Genomic DNA, 16,958 nt, shown 5'->3' on the forward strand with positions numbered 1-16,958 from the left:
AAAAGACCCCAAGCTGTAAAGACGCAACTGCTTGGAGACCTCTCCGGACAGCCCCCTGTCTAGTTGGGCTAGGAATTTCTACGGAAGAGACATTCTCGATTCCAGATGTATAATCTTTCTGGGCATTAACTGCAATTTCACGAGTTCTTTTTCTTTCTTTCAAAGAGAATGCAAAGCAGTATAGCAGCGTAGGAAAATATTCCCCCTAAATCAGGAGGCAAACTCATTCTGAAAATTATGGGCAATTTGTATTTTCACGAACCTCTTTCCCGGCAGAACATCAGCACCTCCCCCTTCCACCACCCCCACCCCATCTGGTATGCTTCTCCCCGCCCCCCAGTTGTTGTCGAAGTCTGGGGGTTGAGGCTGGACCCCCGATTGAGTAAGAGCAAAAAGCGAAGGCGCAATCTGGATGTGTGGAGATTCAGAGAGCACGGAGTTCGAGAGAACTTTTATTTTGAAGAGGCCAAGGGGGGGGGGCGCTTCATTTCCTGACAGCTATTTACTTAGAGCAAATGATTAGTTTTAGAAGGATGGACTATAACGTTGAATCAATTACAAAACGCGGTTTTTGAGCCCATTACAGTTGGAGCTAGAAGGAGAAAAACAGAGGAGGGGACTACAGGAGAGGACTGGAAACCGTGGACACTTTTTACTCCCTATGTAGGATTTTCATTACGAATTGACATAGGAGGAGAAGGTAAGAAAGGAGAAAAAAAAATGATTTTTGTTTCTAAGAGAAGTCCCTGATCAGGCCCCTTGGGCTAGAAAAGAAGTAATTTCACTCAAACTTTGGGCGATGAGGAAGAAAATGGAGTTGAATTCCAGCTGTGTGTCCAGAGAGTCATTTATTTTGAATAAACTTCACTTGGAAGAAAGATAACCATAGAGTTAGAAAGGCTAGGGATTAAAAAAAAAACACATTTTCCAGACCTATTTTTAAAAGCAGTGTTTTTCTAACAACTCTGTAGCCTCCCAAAGAAATTGTTTAGGCTTACATTTTTGAGGTTTCTTTTGGGTTTGGGGGTGGTATTCATGTATACCGGGACGAGCACCAAGTAATGCTGGGAGTGGGGGCAGAGGTGTTTGCCCTCTTCTTGGCAGTAGGTCCTGGAAGGCGACAGGTTTTTAATGAGTATTTTCATTCCTCGCCCGCGGTTTGGCGGGACAGCGCTGCAGCGGGTGGTGTGGAGCGCGGCTGGGGGAGGTGGAGGGAGAAGAGCGCCGAGTGGGGCGCGGAAGGGGTTGCGAGGAGGGGAGGCGTGAAGGGCTCGGCTGGAGAGGGGCGGACCTTGGGTGCCAGCCGGGGGCACATGGCGCCGGCCGAGGGCGCGTAATTACTGGACCGCGCAGAGCGCCGGGTGCGAGCGGGGGCCAGACACAGCACAACCGTGGCTGCTGCAAGACGAGCAGAGGGGGCGCGGACGTGGGCGAGGGTTTGGGGGACTCCCCAGCGGTTTGCGGGATCAGTGAAGTGAGAGGGAGAGCGGGCGCCAGTCCCGCAGTGCGCTGGGGTTGCGCGCCCTAGTGCGGGGGCGAAGGCGGCGCGGGCGGGCAGGCGGTCTGGAGTAATGACAAACACATTTGGCCCCGAGTGAAGAAGTCGCCGTCGCCTCCCATTCCAGCAAGTGGGATTTGAGGAATTTCGTCCTGCGCTCCAAGGGGCCCTCCTTGTGCGCTGTGGTCCCCACCCCCACTCGTCTCCGCGCGCCCCCTTTCCTCGGTGGAATCGTTTCTTTTTTTTTTTGCAAAGCCCGGGGCTCTACTGCTGCCCAGTCCCGGCCACAGGAAGGAAAGAAGGAAGATCTCCAGAAAAGTGCAGAACTTCTCTTGGGGAAGTTAGGGACGACTCAGAACGGAGAAACTTGGTTCCCAGGTAAGAGAAAGATGGTAGGCGAACGGACCTCACCACCTCCCTCCGGGCACCTGAGCTCAAGACCCCCCCCCCCCCCTTGCGTGTCCCTTTCCTCGCGGGGATGCGTGGCACTCGCCGCCTGCGCTCGCCCTGCGCTGCTTCATCCTCTCTAGTGCCTCTTTCACTCTTTGCGCCGGCCTCCCTGCCTGCTTCGGAGCAGTCTCCTCGCGCCCCTCCTTCCTCCTTCGTCTATCCCCATCCCGGCACTGCCCGGGGAACGGGCGGCGTCCACTTGGCTCGGAAACAAATGGGATCAGCGGTTCTGTTGGGAAAGGGTCGCAGCCAGCTCAGAGCCAGAGGGACCCGAGTACGACAGCCCTAAGGGCCAGGAACCCGACCGCCTGGCCAGGTGTGCGGGAGCTGCCAGTGTCCTGGCCAAGCGTCTCCGACGGGAAGAAGTGTTGGGCTGTCTGTCTGTTGGCTGTGCGTCCTTCCAGCAGCCGGAGCGCCCGTCCCTCTCTCTGCTTCCCTAGCCCTGCTAAGACCTCAGGATTGCAGAACGAGTGCCTGGAAGAACTTGCCACTCACTCCATCTGCCAGGGTGAGAGGCAAACCTGGGCTGGAGAGGGAGCGTGGATGGCCTTTATCAGGTCCGGACTGCCCCGAGCCCGGCCCAGCTGCCTGGAAAAGCCCCGGGCTGCGCCGTGTGGGAAATGGCTTTTTGGCTCCGCAGCCGAATTGCTCAACGTTTTGGACCGACTTGGCTTGCCGCAGTCGCTCGCGACCAGAACTAAGCAGCTTTTTAGAGCAGGGAGACATCTGGGGCATACGGGCAGGACAATCAGCCGCACAGCTGCCGGGACTAACACCCCGGAGCCCAGCGAGCGTCCGGGCTGCTGGAGGGCAGGCAGGCAGAGGCACTCCCGGCTTGCGCACCTCATCCGTAGCCCTGGTGGCTCTGGTTTTAACACCCCCCACCCTTTACCCGCTTCTGACCCACTCGGACCCTGGCGCTTCTGCTTTGCTTCTCTTCCCTGTTTTCCTTTCCTCTTGGTTTCCTCCTTCCCTCTTGCTTGCCCTCTTTCCACTCTCCCATGATAAAGGGGCTCTTCCTCTGCTCCCGGACAGGCCTACAGGCGAGGGCCCGTCCATCTTCGCTTTGACACCCTGGTCAGTCCCTCCTTCGAGGCTCTTACACAGTCTTGTTTTTGGTTTGACCCTAGTGTAGCTTGGGTGAGTCCCCACAGCGGGAGGGTGGGGGAGGGGGGAGGCAGAAAGAGGAGGTGAGGGGCTAGGCAGCGGGAAGGAACGGGTAGCTGACCCTCGGACCTTGCACCAGTCCTTAGGTGGACCTAGAGGGACTCGAAGCAGAACCCCGGCTCCCGGCCCCAGGTCTGCTTTCTTCTTGGGGCGCGGACTGGGGAGGGGTGCAGGGGGAGGGGCAACGGGCCGGGCTTTCCAGCTGCAAACGCGTCTGGCGCCGAGGCGGGCCCGTTTTGTGCCTCCTGGGGACCGGCCGTGGGCGGCGCGCAGCGCCTGGACGCGTCCTGCGGACGTGGTGGCCAGCGCCTTCCTGCAGAGTCCAGCGGGTGGGACTCCCTCCGGCCTCCGGGGAGCTGCGACAGGGTTACATGTTGCTGATGGACGAGTGGCAGTTCTGGGGGAAAAGCTAAAGCCTGCTCGGTGATTGAAAGGTGCGGTTCTCAGCGTCCCTTGAGTCTGGCTTCGAGGGGCCCACGCGCAGCATCAGCCGTCGGGGTGCGAGGCGGGGAGGTCCCGCGCGGGATGCAGGCTCCGGGCAAATTGCTTTTCTCTACTGAGCTCTAGTCCGAGCTCTGCCGGTGCATGTCTTTTGCTGAAGTGGCTCTGCGGCATTTCCTTTTGTTTTAAACTAAACAGGGAGCCAGGAATTGGTTGGAAAAATAGATTGGAGTAGCTAAAGAGGACCTCGGATTTGGGGCGCTCCCCTCCCAGCCAACTGCAGTTCTCCCCTTCCCCGAGAAAGGGAAGCGAGGGGCGCTTGTGGGCGCGAGTGTGCGCTGGGCTCCCGGGGTAGAAGCGAGCATCGGGCAGGGGGGCGCAGGGGGAGGCCCGGTTCTTTAAAGACGAGGGGTCGCAGTCTCAGCTCCCCGAGGCCTTCTCTGCCAGCAGCTGCCCGCGGCCGTGTCGCTTTCGGGCCCATAGGAGGCGCTGGCGCGCGACTGTAACCCTAAACCACCCCCCGGCCCCTCTCCCTCCACCCCTCCCGGCCACCTCTCAGGTCTCCGCCGAAAACAATGCAAACGCCCAGCTTCGTGCCTGGGGCGCCGCGGCCGCTGCAGCTCTGAGGCCGGGAGTGCGGCCGATAGGGACGCTGAACTCCCACCGAGCGGGCGGTCGTCGTCACCAACCCTGGAGTAACAGAGCGGCCGCGGGCGTGGGGGTGGCGGGAAGGGAAACGGCCGGCGCGGGGTCGTGTGGGGGCAGCGGGGCAGGAGACGGGACCGTGCGGAACCTCCCTGGCGAAGGTGGTCGAGCTGCCGGGCAGGGCTGCGCTGTCGGGGACCGGGAGCCCGAGCTGCCGGCGGCGGGCGGGCCAGCGAGCCGGCGAGCCGGGTAAGATTCGCGGGGCTGCTGCGCCCTCTAGTGGCCTCCCGGAGCGCGCGCCGCCGGGCTCTCCTGCCTCTGGCGCTCGGAGCGCTGCGCTGAGCCCGAAAGCCCCGGGCCGACCGACCCTGTCACCTTTGCTGCGGCCCAAGACCTCGGATAGACGCCTGCAGGCGCGGTGTGTGTGGCTCGGGAGGCGCTGGGGGGGGAGGGAGGGGCGGGGTGAAGGGTTTGGGGATGGGCTGGGGGCGTCGTCGTGATTGAGCGTGGGACAAGCGGAGGAAGGCGGAGGGTAAGAGGTCCCGGGCGCTTTTGGGGGGTAGCCGCCGACGTTTGAGGCCTCTCGCTCGGTCCCCTGCCGCGCGGGCGGCCCCTGGCTGTTTGTTTGTTTTACGACCCTACGCTGTTGAGCAACGGGAACAGTCGTTTCCAATCAGCCCGCGGTTCCCGGCTGCCCGGCCGTCGCGGCCCCCGCCGAGCGGGTTTACGAGGGGTGACAACGGCCTGCGAACAGATCAGGCTGCGCGGCCAGGGCTGCGGCGTCGCGGTCGCCAGCCGGCGCGGCCCGGGTGGTTTTCCTCCTGCGGGTGGGCGCCATCCCCGGGGTGGGGAGAGCGTCGGGGAAACAAAGCCCTGGATGCCCGACCTCCTCTCGAGTGGCTTCTCCTGCCCAACCCTCTGAACCTGTGCGGCCTGGGTGGCAGCGCCGTCTTGCGGGCTCCCGAGGCCCCGCTGCCCTAGCGGACTCGCTCGCAGCGACCGTGCTGGTGCCTGGCCCTCACCGAATTCTCCTGGGGCCCCGAGGACAGTGAAGCGTTTTCGGCAACAGTTTCCCTATTCCTGCTTCCATTCTGTGGGCTCTGAACTGAGGTCACCACGACACCTAAAAGTACGATCCAAGAAAGGAAGAGATTGGAAGTTAAGATTTGGGACACTTCGGCACAGAGCTTCCAGCAGCGTCTGTGTCTCCACGGACCCCGGGACGCACGTCCTTGGACCAACACTGTCATCTGCTGGCCACACTTGAGAACTGCAACGAGCCTCTGTGGGAATGGGCTTCGTGGCGTTTCTAAGCAAGTCGTGGCATGAGGAAGATGCATTTTCTGCCTGGTAGTACCAAGTGGAAGAAGAAGACTGGTTTCTTTTTACTACAAGGCTGCAAGAATCATTGGGCTGGTCACGTTTGTTTTGTGGACCTTTGTGTAGTTTTTCACTTTAGTTCGTTCTTTGCATTTGTGTAATGAGCAAAGCGTGGACCTACATCGGAGGATCAGAGCAGGTCTGTGAAGAAGCTAGGCAGATCCTTGCATATCCCTTTATGAGCGAAGTGCTGGAGTTGGGAGCTTGGTGATCTTGAGTTCAGGTGCACTGTAAGCGACTACACCCGAGGTTGTCTCATTAGGAGTCACACCAGTTTGGTGACAATCAAAAGGAAGTGTCATTTCAGTCTTCTGTGGCTAAATATCTGGTGCAGGAAGAGCAGAAAGGTTTACAAGCTCAGACTGTCCCATAAAATGCTCCTGTGTAAGAATACTCCAGCCACCACCCATCACTGGAATGTCTGATGGAGCGCAGAGAGATCAAAACAGCAAAACAGCGTCTGGTGGGGTGCAGATGCTGGTAAACACGCCCTCCATGAAGCTGCCACCAGTGTAGGCCAGCATTTGGATCGCCAGGGCTGGAGTTACGAGACGGAGTACAACATTTGTCACAGGGAAAAAGCAGGACATGTAATTTTCACAGTTAGAATTAACTTAGAGCCGAAATTAACCGAACCTCGGGAATCTGAGTCTGGAAGTTGTCAGTGGCTTTGGGGACTGTGAGAGAGTCTCCTGTGGCCTTTAATCATGCCAGGGTGGGGTGAAATTCAAGATTCAGTGGCTCGGTGGCAGGATGCATTGAGTCCTTGGCGATCGGGAAGTTAGCTCTCTGGCTTTCTGAGAAGGCTAGTGTGCTCTCCCTTCTGGAAATAGTGCCCAAGCTCTGTTTACTCTCTAGCTTAGCACATTGTCTTTGGTTATTGAGTTGCCCTTCAAGGCTTTTCTTTTTTTTTTTTTAATTTTTTATTTATTTGCGAGAGAGAGAACGAGAGACAGAGAGCATGAGAGGGAGGAGGGTCAGAGGGAGAAGCAGACTCCCTGCCGAGCAGGGAGCCCGATGCGGGACTCGATCCCGGGACTCCAGGATCATGCCCTGAGCCGAAGGCAGTCGCTTAACCGACTGAGCCACCCAGGCGCCCCCCTTCAAGGCTTTTCACTTCTGTTTGCGGGAACAGGGGTGGCAGCCCATTAAGGACGGTGGCTAAAAACAGATTTCTTTTTCTGTTTTACGTCACCGTATATATTGGTTCAAGTTAAAACAGCCTTGATCTTTCATCAGGCCTTCGTTGAACCTAAGTTTAGATCCACCTCTCCAATATGCGGGTGATGAAGGGCAAGTCCAAAGGCCTCTGGGCCTGACCTTCTCAGTAAGTAGAAGTTGAAGGAGTTACTCTGACATCCCTGTCATCTCAGACATCTTAGTGGGGGGCGCCTGATGCCACAGGCAGTTGAGCATCCGTCCGACTCTGATTTCAGTTCAGGTCATGATCTCGGGGTCATGAGATCGAGCCCTACATTAGCTCCATGCTGAGCACAGAGTCTGCTTGGGATTCTCTCTCTCTTTCCCTCTGCCCCTCCCCCTCCTCATGCACACCCTCTCTCTCTCAAATAAATAATAAATAAAATCTTTATAAAACATCTTAAGAGTCTGCAGGAAAAGAGTCGATATGAAGACCAATGGCTGTGGTTTCTAAAGCACTTTTGACTAAACTATAACTTAGTCTTTATAATAACCTGGTAAAGCAAGCCAGCAAGTCAGGTGTTATTAATCCCCATTTATAGAAGAAGAGCCGGAGGTTCAGAGAGATGGACTAAGCATCCGATTGGGATGAACCTAGTCTAAAGTGATTTCCATCATACTTCGGAGAGAAGGAATGAGAAAGACAAGAAAATGCCATGGGGGGGACCACAGGTCACTTGCCTGAGAGTGAACGTGGCAGACATCTCTTCTCCCTCTTTGTTTCTCTCGCTCTTGGCAGCGCTTTTTGCATTGTGGTTATAGAGGATGGAGCCTGAAACCCAACTTGTAGCTGGCATGAGAAGACATGATTATGATTTTTTAAAAACAGATTTGGATGAAGTCCATTGCTCTCCTTGCAAAAAGTGATTTTTGGATTTTGGCTCATTTCTCTGAATTTGTAACCTCAGTTACTTGTGTTTGCACATCTAACTTTTGGATATGCTCCAGGATAGGGACCACTGATTAAGGATGAGCGTTTACTCCCCGAGTGGAAAAGCCCAGGAAATAACGAGCTGGACTCCTCGAGATCCTCACTACATGGCCAATAGGCAGGGAGGCTATTCTCTCCTGTTGTTTTCCATTACCTCCCTGTAGGGCAAACATGCTGCAATTATTCACGACGCAATTGTCTGAGTTACAGATGAGTCATGACATGAAACTTCACAAATACGCCTGGGTTTCTAGCCAGGGAACTTCTCTTATCAGAGAAGGGAGTTTGAAATCTTCGGCAAACACATGTAGAGTCTCGGTGTTCGCATCATTATCGCTGGCTCTGAGGCCCTGCTTTCAGTGCCCACATCGTCTGTCAGTGAATCCTCCTCCCTAGCAGCTGGGCCACCGTATCTGGATGCACAGAAGGCAAGCTGGTGGGGCTGGCCCGGGGCAAAACGCTCCTCAGAGCCCTTCTCTTAAGCTTGGGAATGCTTTAAAGATGCATCATTGGCAAGCCCTGCTAAAGAAATGCAGGATATAAATGTGATAAAACCCAAGACATCAAGCTGGCTCTGGAGGGCTCCTTTGAAGTTGGCTAAGTGGATTATCAGTGGGAGGCTGATATTTATATGTACAAACACACAGGCCGTTACTGCTAATTGTGGTAAATCAGGCTGTCCAGCCTGGCTCTGGGGCCCGCTGTGCCCGTCACCACAGCAGTGAGGAAACCCTGCAAAACACCCTCCCCACACCTCCCGGGCACATGCCAGGAGCCTCAGAAGCCATCAGCAAGCCAGCATTGTGCAAATTGCGTTTGGGTTCACAGCGCCGCGATTGTACTTCTCTCACTAGGGTGAGCAGAGAAGGGAAGCAGGGCCCCAGTTTGCATTAGGAAATAGTGCTGGGAGGGGGAGGGAGGGGACACGCAAGGCTGAAGTACTGACCTTCCCTTGAGGGAGACCATATGGTGAATTGGAGAGAGCATGGCTTTTGCATCACACAGACTTCGTGTTAGAATTCTGGCTTTAGCACCTGCTGTGTGACTTGGGGTGACTTGCTAAACTTCTCTGAGGCTCAGCTGGCACTTCCTAAAATCAAATATGTCTCAGGGTTATTGTTAATAGACACAGCATACAGATTTAGCATTTTTTCCCCGTCCAACCCTCCCCCTCCCCCCCACCATTGCCAGCATTCTGCCTTTCACTCTGTCTTCCTGCTCCATTTTCCCGGTAGAATTCAATGAAGCAGAAATCTGATTTGTACATACGGGCCACCTGAAAGCAAAAATGCATGATCAGAGGCTAACCACAGGCATACATAGAACTTTTTTTTTTTTTTTTTGCTGTGTTTTCTTGGTTTGTTTGTTTTAGGCCAGTTTGCTCAAGAATCATGAACACACATCTTAGTTTCCAAAGCTAGTGATGGAAAAAATTAAATCCCATGAAGTCTTTCCATTTCATGTGTTGGGGTTTTGAGCAAGGTAGGGACCCAGGACATCCCAGAAAAAGGCTTAGGTCATTTTTTTAATGGGATATTCTAAAGCTTGCACCCCCCCAGGGGCCCCTCTGTGGGACCTCTCCAGTCGAAACTTGGGTGCTTCGCAGCGTCCACACCTGTAAGCCTGTGCGCAGGTCTTTCATTGACTTCAGTCAGATCATGAAATCAGTGACTTCACGTGGGAAGTGATGGGGAGGAGATAAAATAAGGCGAGTGGGGATGCGCAAGAAAAGAAACGGATAAGGAAAAAGGGGCCTTTTCATGGGATTGACCAGAATAGACTGTTCCATGGCTTCACCTTGGGGCTCCTTGGGTCCCTCTTAATTTTCCCTCCCTTTCCCTGCTTGTGTCCTGCGCCATTTGGTTTCAGTCTCTCTCCACTTCTCTTTAATTCCTCAGATTTTGCAGCAGGCAATTGGAGTCAAAGACTTGGTTTCTCCAGGTCTCTACTGAATATTATTGGGTGGTTTACCGCATCCCCCAAAACACGGACATTTAGGCATATTTTTCTCCCCGTTTCCTCTCCCTGCCTCACCTTCTTCACTGCTCCTTCCACGCCTGTGCCCTGGGCTCCCCTACCTTGGTCAGCCCGACTGTGAGTGCAGTGGGTCCTGAGCCTATTAGGGGCCCGTGCATGGCAAAGGGATGTCCTCCAATTGACATTGGTTTTGACTTTCAAAAACTCGAGATCAGAATGGCTTGTCAATAAAAAGATACTTGTTGTAGCCCAAGCATCTTTTCCAAAGGTAGTGGTTGAGTTTCACGTACTTCACATACTCTCTGTAGCGAAACACAAAGCAAATGACAACCTATTTTGAGCGAAAATAGCTCCAGTTTGGAAGTTGAGTAAATACGTGTGTGCTTGTTTTTCACATTCTTCATTTCAATGGATTAAAAGGAACAGTTCTCTTATACTCTCGGATGCATTCTGAGACCATAAAAGCCAGACTTTTTGGAATTTGAAAGCTGCGTGCAATCCAAAAGGGTTTCAGCTTCAGATGGCTCCTGTCATGATCTTGGGGTCCCGTTGGGCTATGGGATTCTTTTTTAGGTATCTTAACTGCTTTAACCATGAATCTTAAAGCGAGGTATTTTCGACTAAAATGATGCTATTAATGTTTTCCATGTTGCAAAGCACAAAAGGAGTGAGGCTCCCAGGTGGTTTTATTGGCTAACACTGCTTCTGTTTGATGCTTGATTTTCCAGTTTTCCAGAATGATGGGGACTTCCCTTCTGGCCCTCCTGATCTTAGGCTGTCTCCTCACAGGTAAGGATCCCAATATTCTCCGACTTCACTGTTCTGGGGGAACCCTTGCCTTCTAAGTTCTGTGCTCTGGGAGTGTATTCCTTGCACTCTGCAAACACAGTCCAAGAGAGGGGAGGGAAGTCGAAAATGTTGAGAAGTTACCTAGAATGACCACAAGCCTTCAGTTCCCTTTGCTGGATCGAGCTAACTCCAGTTCAAAAGGAATGCTCACCAGTGGCAATTTTAGTATATGTATAATCCTGGCATCGCAACGTGGTAGGAATCATTGCCTAAATTTGCCCATTGCTCTTTTCTTTTTCCTGGGACATGGATTTCCGGAGACATTTGCGAATGTTCGAAGGAAATAAACGATGGAAAATTCATGTCCAGGGAATCATACCTGTCTTAAGTGGAAGATGCTTAAATTGCTGGAAAAATCTTAGAGCCACGTTTTCCCTTGGAATCTGATTGGTAGAATATTTGACTCTTGGGAAATCTTACTAACGTTTTTCTACCAGGAGGATACCACTTGGACCATTTGTGGAAATATTTATGGGCGTTTTCTTAGTTTTCATCCAGATGTTTATACATCACAGATGTTCACCGTGAACCCAATGTTTTTCTGGTCTGAGGAGTTAACTTAAGTCTGTTAGCGTCTGTGGGGCTTATCTGTATGGACATGTTAGCCTTGAGCAAGGGTTCAGTAGTTCCAAACACCACCAAGTATACCCCGTCTGCGGGAGGATAGGTGACCCAATGCAATTATGAACCTGGCCTGAGGCTGCAAGAGTCATAGTGGGTGCATAGTGAAGTTGGGTGGGGTTCCCACATTGGGCTCCAAAGGAGATTAGAGACCATAGATTAATAATTAAGTCATAAAATCTCTTCTGTCGGTTTTATAGACAGGGAAAACTGGACTGAAATTTTAGGTTCTAAGATGAACTTAGAGTTTTCTTTAAGTAGTCCTACTTTAAAAATGTAAGTATGTAAGTATTCTTTAAGTATTTAAGTATTCTTTTTTTTTAAAGATTTATTTATTTATTTATTTGAGAGAGAGAATGAGAGAGAGAGAGCACATCAGAGGGGGGAGGGTCAGAGGGAGAAGCAGACTCCCTGCTGAGCAAGGAGCCCGATATGGGACTCGATCCCGGGACTCCAGGATCATGACCTGAGCCGAAGGCAGTCGCTCAACCAACTGAGCCACCCAGGCACCCAGTATTTAAGTATTCTTAATTTAAAAATTAAAATCCAGGGGCGCTTGGCTGGCTTAGGCAGTAGAACACGAGACTCTTAATCTCAGGGTCGTGAGTTCAAGCCCCACATTGGGTGTGGAGCCTACTTAAAAATACATAAATTAAATTAAGTGAGGAAGCATGCCGGAGTGTTGTGAGGAATGGAAAAGACATGATTCTTGAACACAGACCTGCTTTGTGCTTCGTTCAGTCTCCCCGCCCTGGTTCTCACCCCATTTCGTACTAAGGGGAGCGTCTGCAGGGAATGTGGACAATAAAGAACCCATATGTGCTCGCGTCTCTGCCCTCTTGGGATGCTTTATGGTCACACACGAGAGTCTGAAATATGGAATTGGAATCAGGCGTCCTCTCTCCATCTGAGTGTTCGCTGGGGTGAATCTCAGGGTTTGGTGGGGCTTTTGAGGCCTTCGGAGCATTTGCTGCTCTCAGCAGATGCCGCGGCTGTTATAATGGGGGGCCTTTCATGGGCATCCAGGCTAACGGATTTTGGCGCAGAAACGGTCATTGTTGCCGTAAGCCACTGCTGTTGGCTCTTCTCGGTTCTCTGGGTGAGACTGTCCTTTCTGGCTGCGCCCTATTCAGAGCCTGTTTCCTTTTACAGGGCCCAGCCTAATCCTCTGCCAGCTTTCATTACCGTCTATCCTCCCAAACGAAAATGAAAAGGTCGTGCAGCTGAATTCATCCTTTTCTCTGAGATGCTTTGGGGAGAGTGAAGTGAGCTGGCAGTACCCCATGTCTGAAGAAGAGAACCCCAATGTGGAAATCAGAAATGAGGAGAATAACAGTGGCCTTTTTGTGACCGTGCTGGAGGTGGTCAACGCGTCGGCGGCGCACACGGGCTTGTACACTTGCTATTACAACCACACTCAGACGGAGGAAACGGAGATCGAAGGCAGGCACATCTACATCTACGTGCCAGGTGAGCCGTGCGGGCCCCCTGCACCATGCTCCTGGCCCTGTCCCTCCCGCCAGCTGGATCAGCGTCTTAAGACATACAAACACGATAAACATTTACGGGAGAAAATGTGACAAATACGAGAGAACGCACAACGTTAAACCAAGGTCACTTGTGAGACCATTATCAAGAAATATGTATGGGTAACGTTTTGGAACCACGTTACATTTTAGAAAATATTTTTATCAGGGCACGTTTCATTGGCATTGTGCAAAAAAATCTGAAACGACTTCATTTCTGTTCAGCTCAACCAAGCTTGACGAGTATTTGCAGTTTATTTGTTGTGTGTCCGGCGCTATGCGAAGTGTTGGGGACACGAAAATTAATTAGGTATCTTGGAGCTGCTTATTGTTTATTTTAATAGCTTCCAAATAACCATGCTATTCTTTCAGATGGCATGAAATATATATTCTTGATTAATTAGGTGGGCTTTTTAAATTCAAATCTGGGGTAAACTCCATACTAATGATGTTGTCTCCCGACCTGTGAGAAGCAGGTGCCAAGACAGGAGTAAGATGGGATGAAGCACGCTAGGGCTTGTCGAGGGGACAAGCCTGTGCGAGAAAATGGGGAGGGATCCAGCAGAGCCTGGGAGGGCTGTTTGCCCGCATTGTGGGTGTGACCTTGAATGGAGGAGGGAAGGAAGGAAGGTAGAGTAGATGAGTCCTAGAGCTCTGTGTCAAGGAGGTCTGGGACCTAAGGAACCCCTGTGCCACACAGTCCTTGGCTGGTGGCCCCTTTGGAGGGCATGGCCTTGGGGTGTGAGCCTGCTCCTAGAGTGGGAGATGGTGTGGTGCTTTCTCCCAGCAGCCCTGCTAATCAGCTAGGCTTAGCCATGAGCTTGAGGTTCATTTGGTTTACCACCCAGCTGGTCTGCCCCGTGCATTCCTTGTAATGATCTAAGTCTACATCTGTACCTGTATCTATGTTTTATCTGTTCCTTTGTGTGTATCTGTCTCTCTATATCTTTATAAATCTATATCATCTCTGTCTGTATCCATCTCTGTCTGTATCTATCTCTATCTGTGTATATTGGTTTCTGCCAAGGACAGTTGTTTAAAGAAGGGCCATGATACTATTTAAACATTGCATAGATAGTCCATTATGGTAGGGAAGACTTGCATTTTTATTTTTATTTTTATTTTTTTTTAAGATTTTATTTATTTATTTGAGAGAGAGAGAATGAGAGAGCACATGAGAGGGGGGAGGGTCAGAGGGAGAAGCAGGCTCCCCGCTGAGCAGGGAGCCTGATGCGGGACTCGATCCCGGGACTCCAGGATCATGACCTGAGCCGAAGGCAGTCGCTTAACCAATTGAGCCACCCAGGTGCCCAAGACTTGCATTTTTAAAGGAAGCCCTGGCTGATGTATTATGAATATCAAAATGCATATTTTAACCTGAGATGAATTCGTAGCTTTGTTTGCTGAAATCTTTACTAACAGAATTCAAGGATTTGGAACTCTGAACACAAACTCAAGTAATGGAAATCTTCGTACATAAATTAAAAGGGACTATAGCTAGAGTACTTGGCTTAAAGCAAATAAATATACAAACTATTGATAACTCTTGCCATCTTGTTTTGGCAGAGGTGAGGTAAGGGGGTCTCTGAAATATGTCTTCCTGTCTTTCTGCCTTTTCCTTGTAAGTTTTTTTTTTTTTTAAGATTTTTTAATTTGTTTAATTTGACAGAGAGAGACACGGCGAGAGAGAGGGAACACAAGCAGAGGGAGTGGGAAAGGGAGAAGCAGGCTTCCCGCTGAGCAGGGAGCCCGATGTGGGGCTCGATCCCAGGACCCCGGGATCATGACCTGAGCTGAAGGCAGACGCTTAACGACTGAGCCACCCAGGCGCCCCATTATTTTTTTTAAATCAGCCACTCTTCTTGTCCTCTGTAACTGTGGGTGCCCCATGGATCTCGACTCTCTTCATTTCTTTCATGACATTCTTAACTGTCTGAACCCTCTTCCTAACAAAAAAAGGTTTTGTTTTAAGAAGGGTAGGCATTTAGAATGTCACCCCAGCTTTGTTCACACATAAATGCCCCCTGCTTTGAAGAGGATGGTAGGAATATGGGCTTGTTAAAGGCATATGATGTTTTGATCATCTTTTTGTTTGTTTGTTTGTTTTGATCATCTTAAAATTGTCCAAAAATTCTCCCCTACCCTCAGCACAAACACTGTCCAAGTAAGTTCTGCACTGCTGTCAGTTAGAGATCTTTTTATCTGTAGTCATGGAGAATAAGGGGCCCTTCTGAACCCGACGTTTGAGACTCTCAGGATTCCGTACTGTAGTAACTTACATAGCTGGTTTTCTTTTGGAAATAAAATTCTCAGGCTGTGGAACTGTAAATTCTATTTATTACTTGACAGATGATTTTTTTTAATAGGTTTCTGTACTACTTTTCAGTAATACTGACTATAGACAATAGGAATTTTTAAATTCTTTTTTTGGGGGGTCTGGGGTTTTTATTGGTGATCGTGGTCTGGGGCACATGTCCTCTGAAGCATCCAGGCACTAACTGGTCAGAACAAAGACAGGGTCCAGGTGTCCTTCATAAGTCACTCATTCCCTGAAGTCAGGGGTCTTGGCATCAAGGTGTTTGGAGTCAGTGGTCTTGGAGGATGTTTATGACCAGAATTTTTGAAATTATGAGTATTTTCTCTTGTTTTGATAGACTTGATTATTGATCATTTTTTCAGTAGTGCTTAAATTTTGATTTCAACTCCTGGCTAATATTTAGTCATCACCAATCTTTTTACTAGGGTACAGGCATTTTGGTGTTATTCATACTTTAAAATAGCCTTCTAGGGCGCCTGGGTGGCTCAGTTGGTTAAGCGACTGCCTTCGGCTCGGGTCATGATCCTGGAGTCCCGGGATCGAGTCCCGCATCGGGCTCCCTGCTCGGCAGGGAGTCTGCTTCTCCCTCTAACCCTCCTCCCTCTCATGCTCTCTGTCTCTCATTCTCTCTGTCTCAAATGAATAAATAAAATCTTTAAAAAAAAAAATAAAGTAGCCTTCTAGCTCTTACGGTGATTAATGTCAGTGTGGTGACAAGTTCTGGATATATGTGAAGGTATCATTCATACCTAATGTGATTAATGCCAGTGGGATAATTTTTCTTCTGAATATATGTGTAAAGGTGAAATTAATGCCTAACGTGTTTTTCTTTCTTTCCCAAACTATAGACCCGGATGTAGCCTTTGTACCTCTAGGAATGACAGATTATTTAGTCATCGTGGAGGATGATGATTCTGCCATCATACCTTGTCGCACAACTGACCCCGAGACTCCGGTGACCTTGCGCAGCAGTGACGGGGTGGTGCACGCCTCCTATGACAGCAGACAGGGCTTTAATGGGACCTTCAGCGTCGGGCCCTATGTCTGCGAAGCCACCATCAGAGGGAAGACGTTCCAGACCATCCCGTTTAATGTTTATGCTTTAAAAGGTACTTGTAACCTTCTCTCTCCTTCTTTAAAGAGCTAAAGGCAAAATAACTAGATGTATACAGGATTTTGTTTTTTTAAACCATAGTCCCTGGTGATGGAGACCCTGAATATTTGGGGATTTAGGACCCCACCTTTACCATACGTTAGGCTGCCCTCTGTGGCTGTAATAATATTAAGCTTAGCACTACTAAAAACAAATGCTTCTTTACCCCTTGTAAGATTTCATATTTCATCAGTTGACTTCGAAATACTGTAAGGAATTCTTTTCTCGCATAAGCCTCTTACTGTTATACCCACATTCCTGACTACAGAGGCCCTAAAAACAAACACACACCTGTGGGGGTTGGATGCGTAGATTAACTTCAGTAACTTAAGAAAAGTGATTTTGATTTCGAGCAAAGCTTGTTGCTACAGCCCTCCCTTTGATGTGAGTGGTTCATCTGAATGGGAAAGGGTAATGCGTGTTGGGGGTCAGCAGTTTGGGGTGAGCAGAATGCCACTGAACGCTGGGTAAGGGTTTCTTTTATGCCAGCACTGTGCTTGGTTCTAGAAAAGCGCTGAGAATAGTTGGGCAGCAAGGTGGGAGAGAGAAGGAGAGAAATGGTAAGGGAGGAGCAAAATGCCCAGAGCAGTGCTGGTCAGAAAAGGCTGGTTGATTAAATGAATAAATACATCTGTAAAGGTGGTTGCAGAAGAGGAGAGCCATCCTTAACCCAAATGCTCAGGAATGTGGTGTTCTGTCCGATTGGAATTTAGTTTTACTCTTGTTACTATTTTGTGTGTAGGTGTTTGTAGGTATGTGTGTGTGTTATTTTATAACTATGTGCCAAATTATATATGCCAACA

General features: G+C 50.4%; 1 protein-coding gene across 5 annotated transcripts in view; it reads left to right on the forward strand.

The window, feature by feature from the left end:
- The first annotated feature begins 522 nt into the window (after window positions 1–522).
- Window positions 523–16,958, forward strand: part of PDGFRA (platelet derived growth factor receptor alpha) — a 44,721-nt gene continuing 28,285 nt past the window's right edge. Inside the window, exons 1-5 of one of the 5 annotated variants that reach the window (XM_045881136.3) lie at window positions 523–700; window positions 1,754–1,876; window positions 10,418–10,478; window positions 12,312–12,629; window positions 15,851–16,111. In XM_045881136.3, the coding sequence (XP_045737092.1) occupies window positions 10,427–10,478; window positions 12,312–12,629; window positions 15,851–16,111 (631 nt within the window). In that variant the 5' untranslated portion in view covers window positions 523–700; window positions 1,754–1,876; window positions 10,418–10,426. Of the gene's footprint in view, window positions 701–1,753; window positions 1,877–2,119; window positions 2,457–3,424; window positions 3,550–4,600; window positions 4,620–10,417; window positions 10,479–12,311; window positions 12,630–15,850; window positions 16,112–16,958 lie in introns of those variants that run through there. The other 4 variants (XM_045881135.3, XM_045881138.3, XM_045881137.3 and 1 more) reach the window with 4 other exon arrangements.

Source organism: Mirounga angustirostris, unplaced genomic scaffold, assembly GCF_029215605.1.
Source record: "Mirounga angustirostris isolate CCGP_5_RB_7025 unplaced genomic scaffold, mMirAng1.0.hap1 SCAF_2, whole genome shotgun sequence".
In the NCBI taxonomy this organism is placed as follows: Eukaryota; Metazoa; Chordata; class Mammalia; order Carnivora; family Phocidae; genus Mirounga; species Mirounga angustirostris.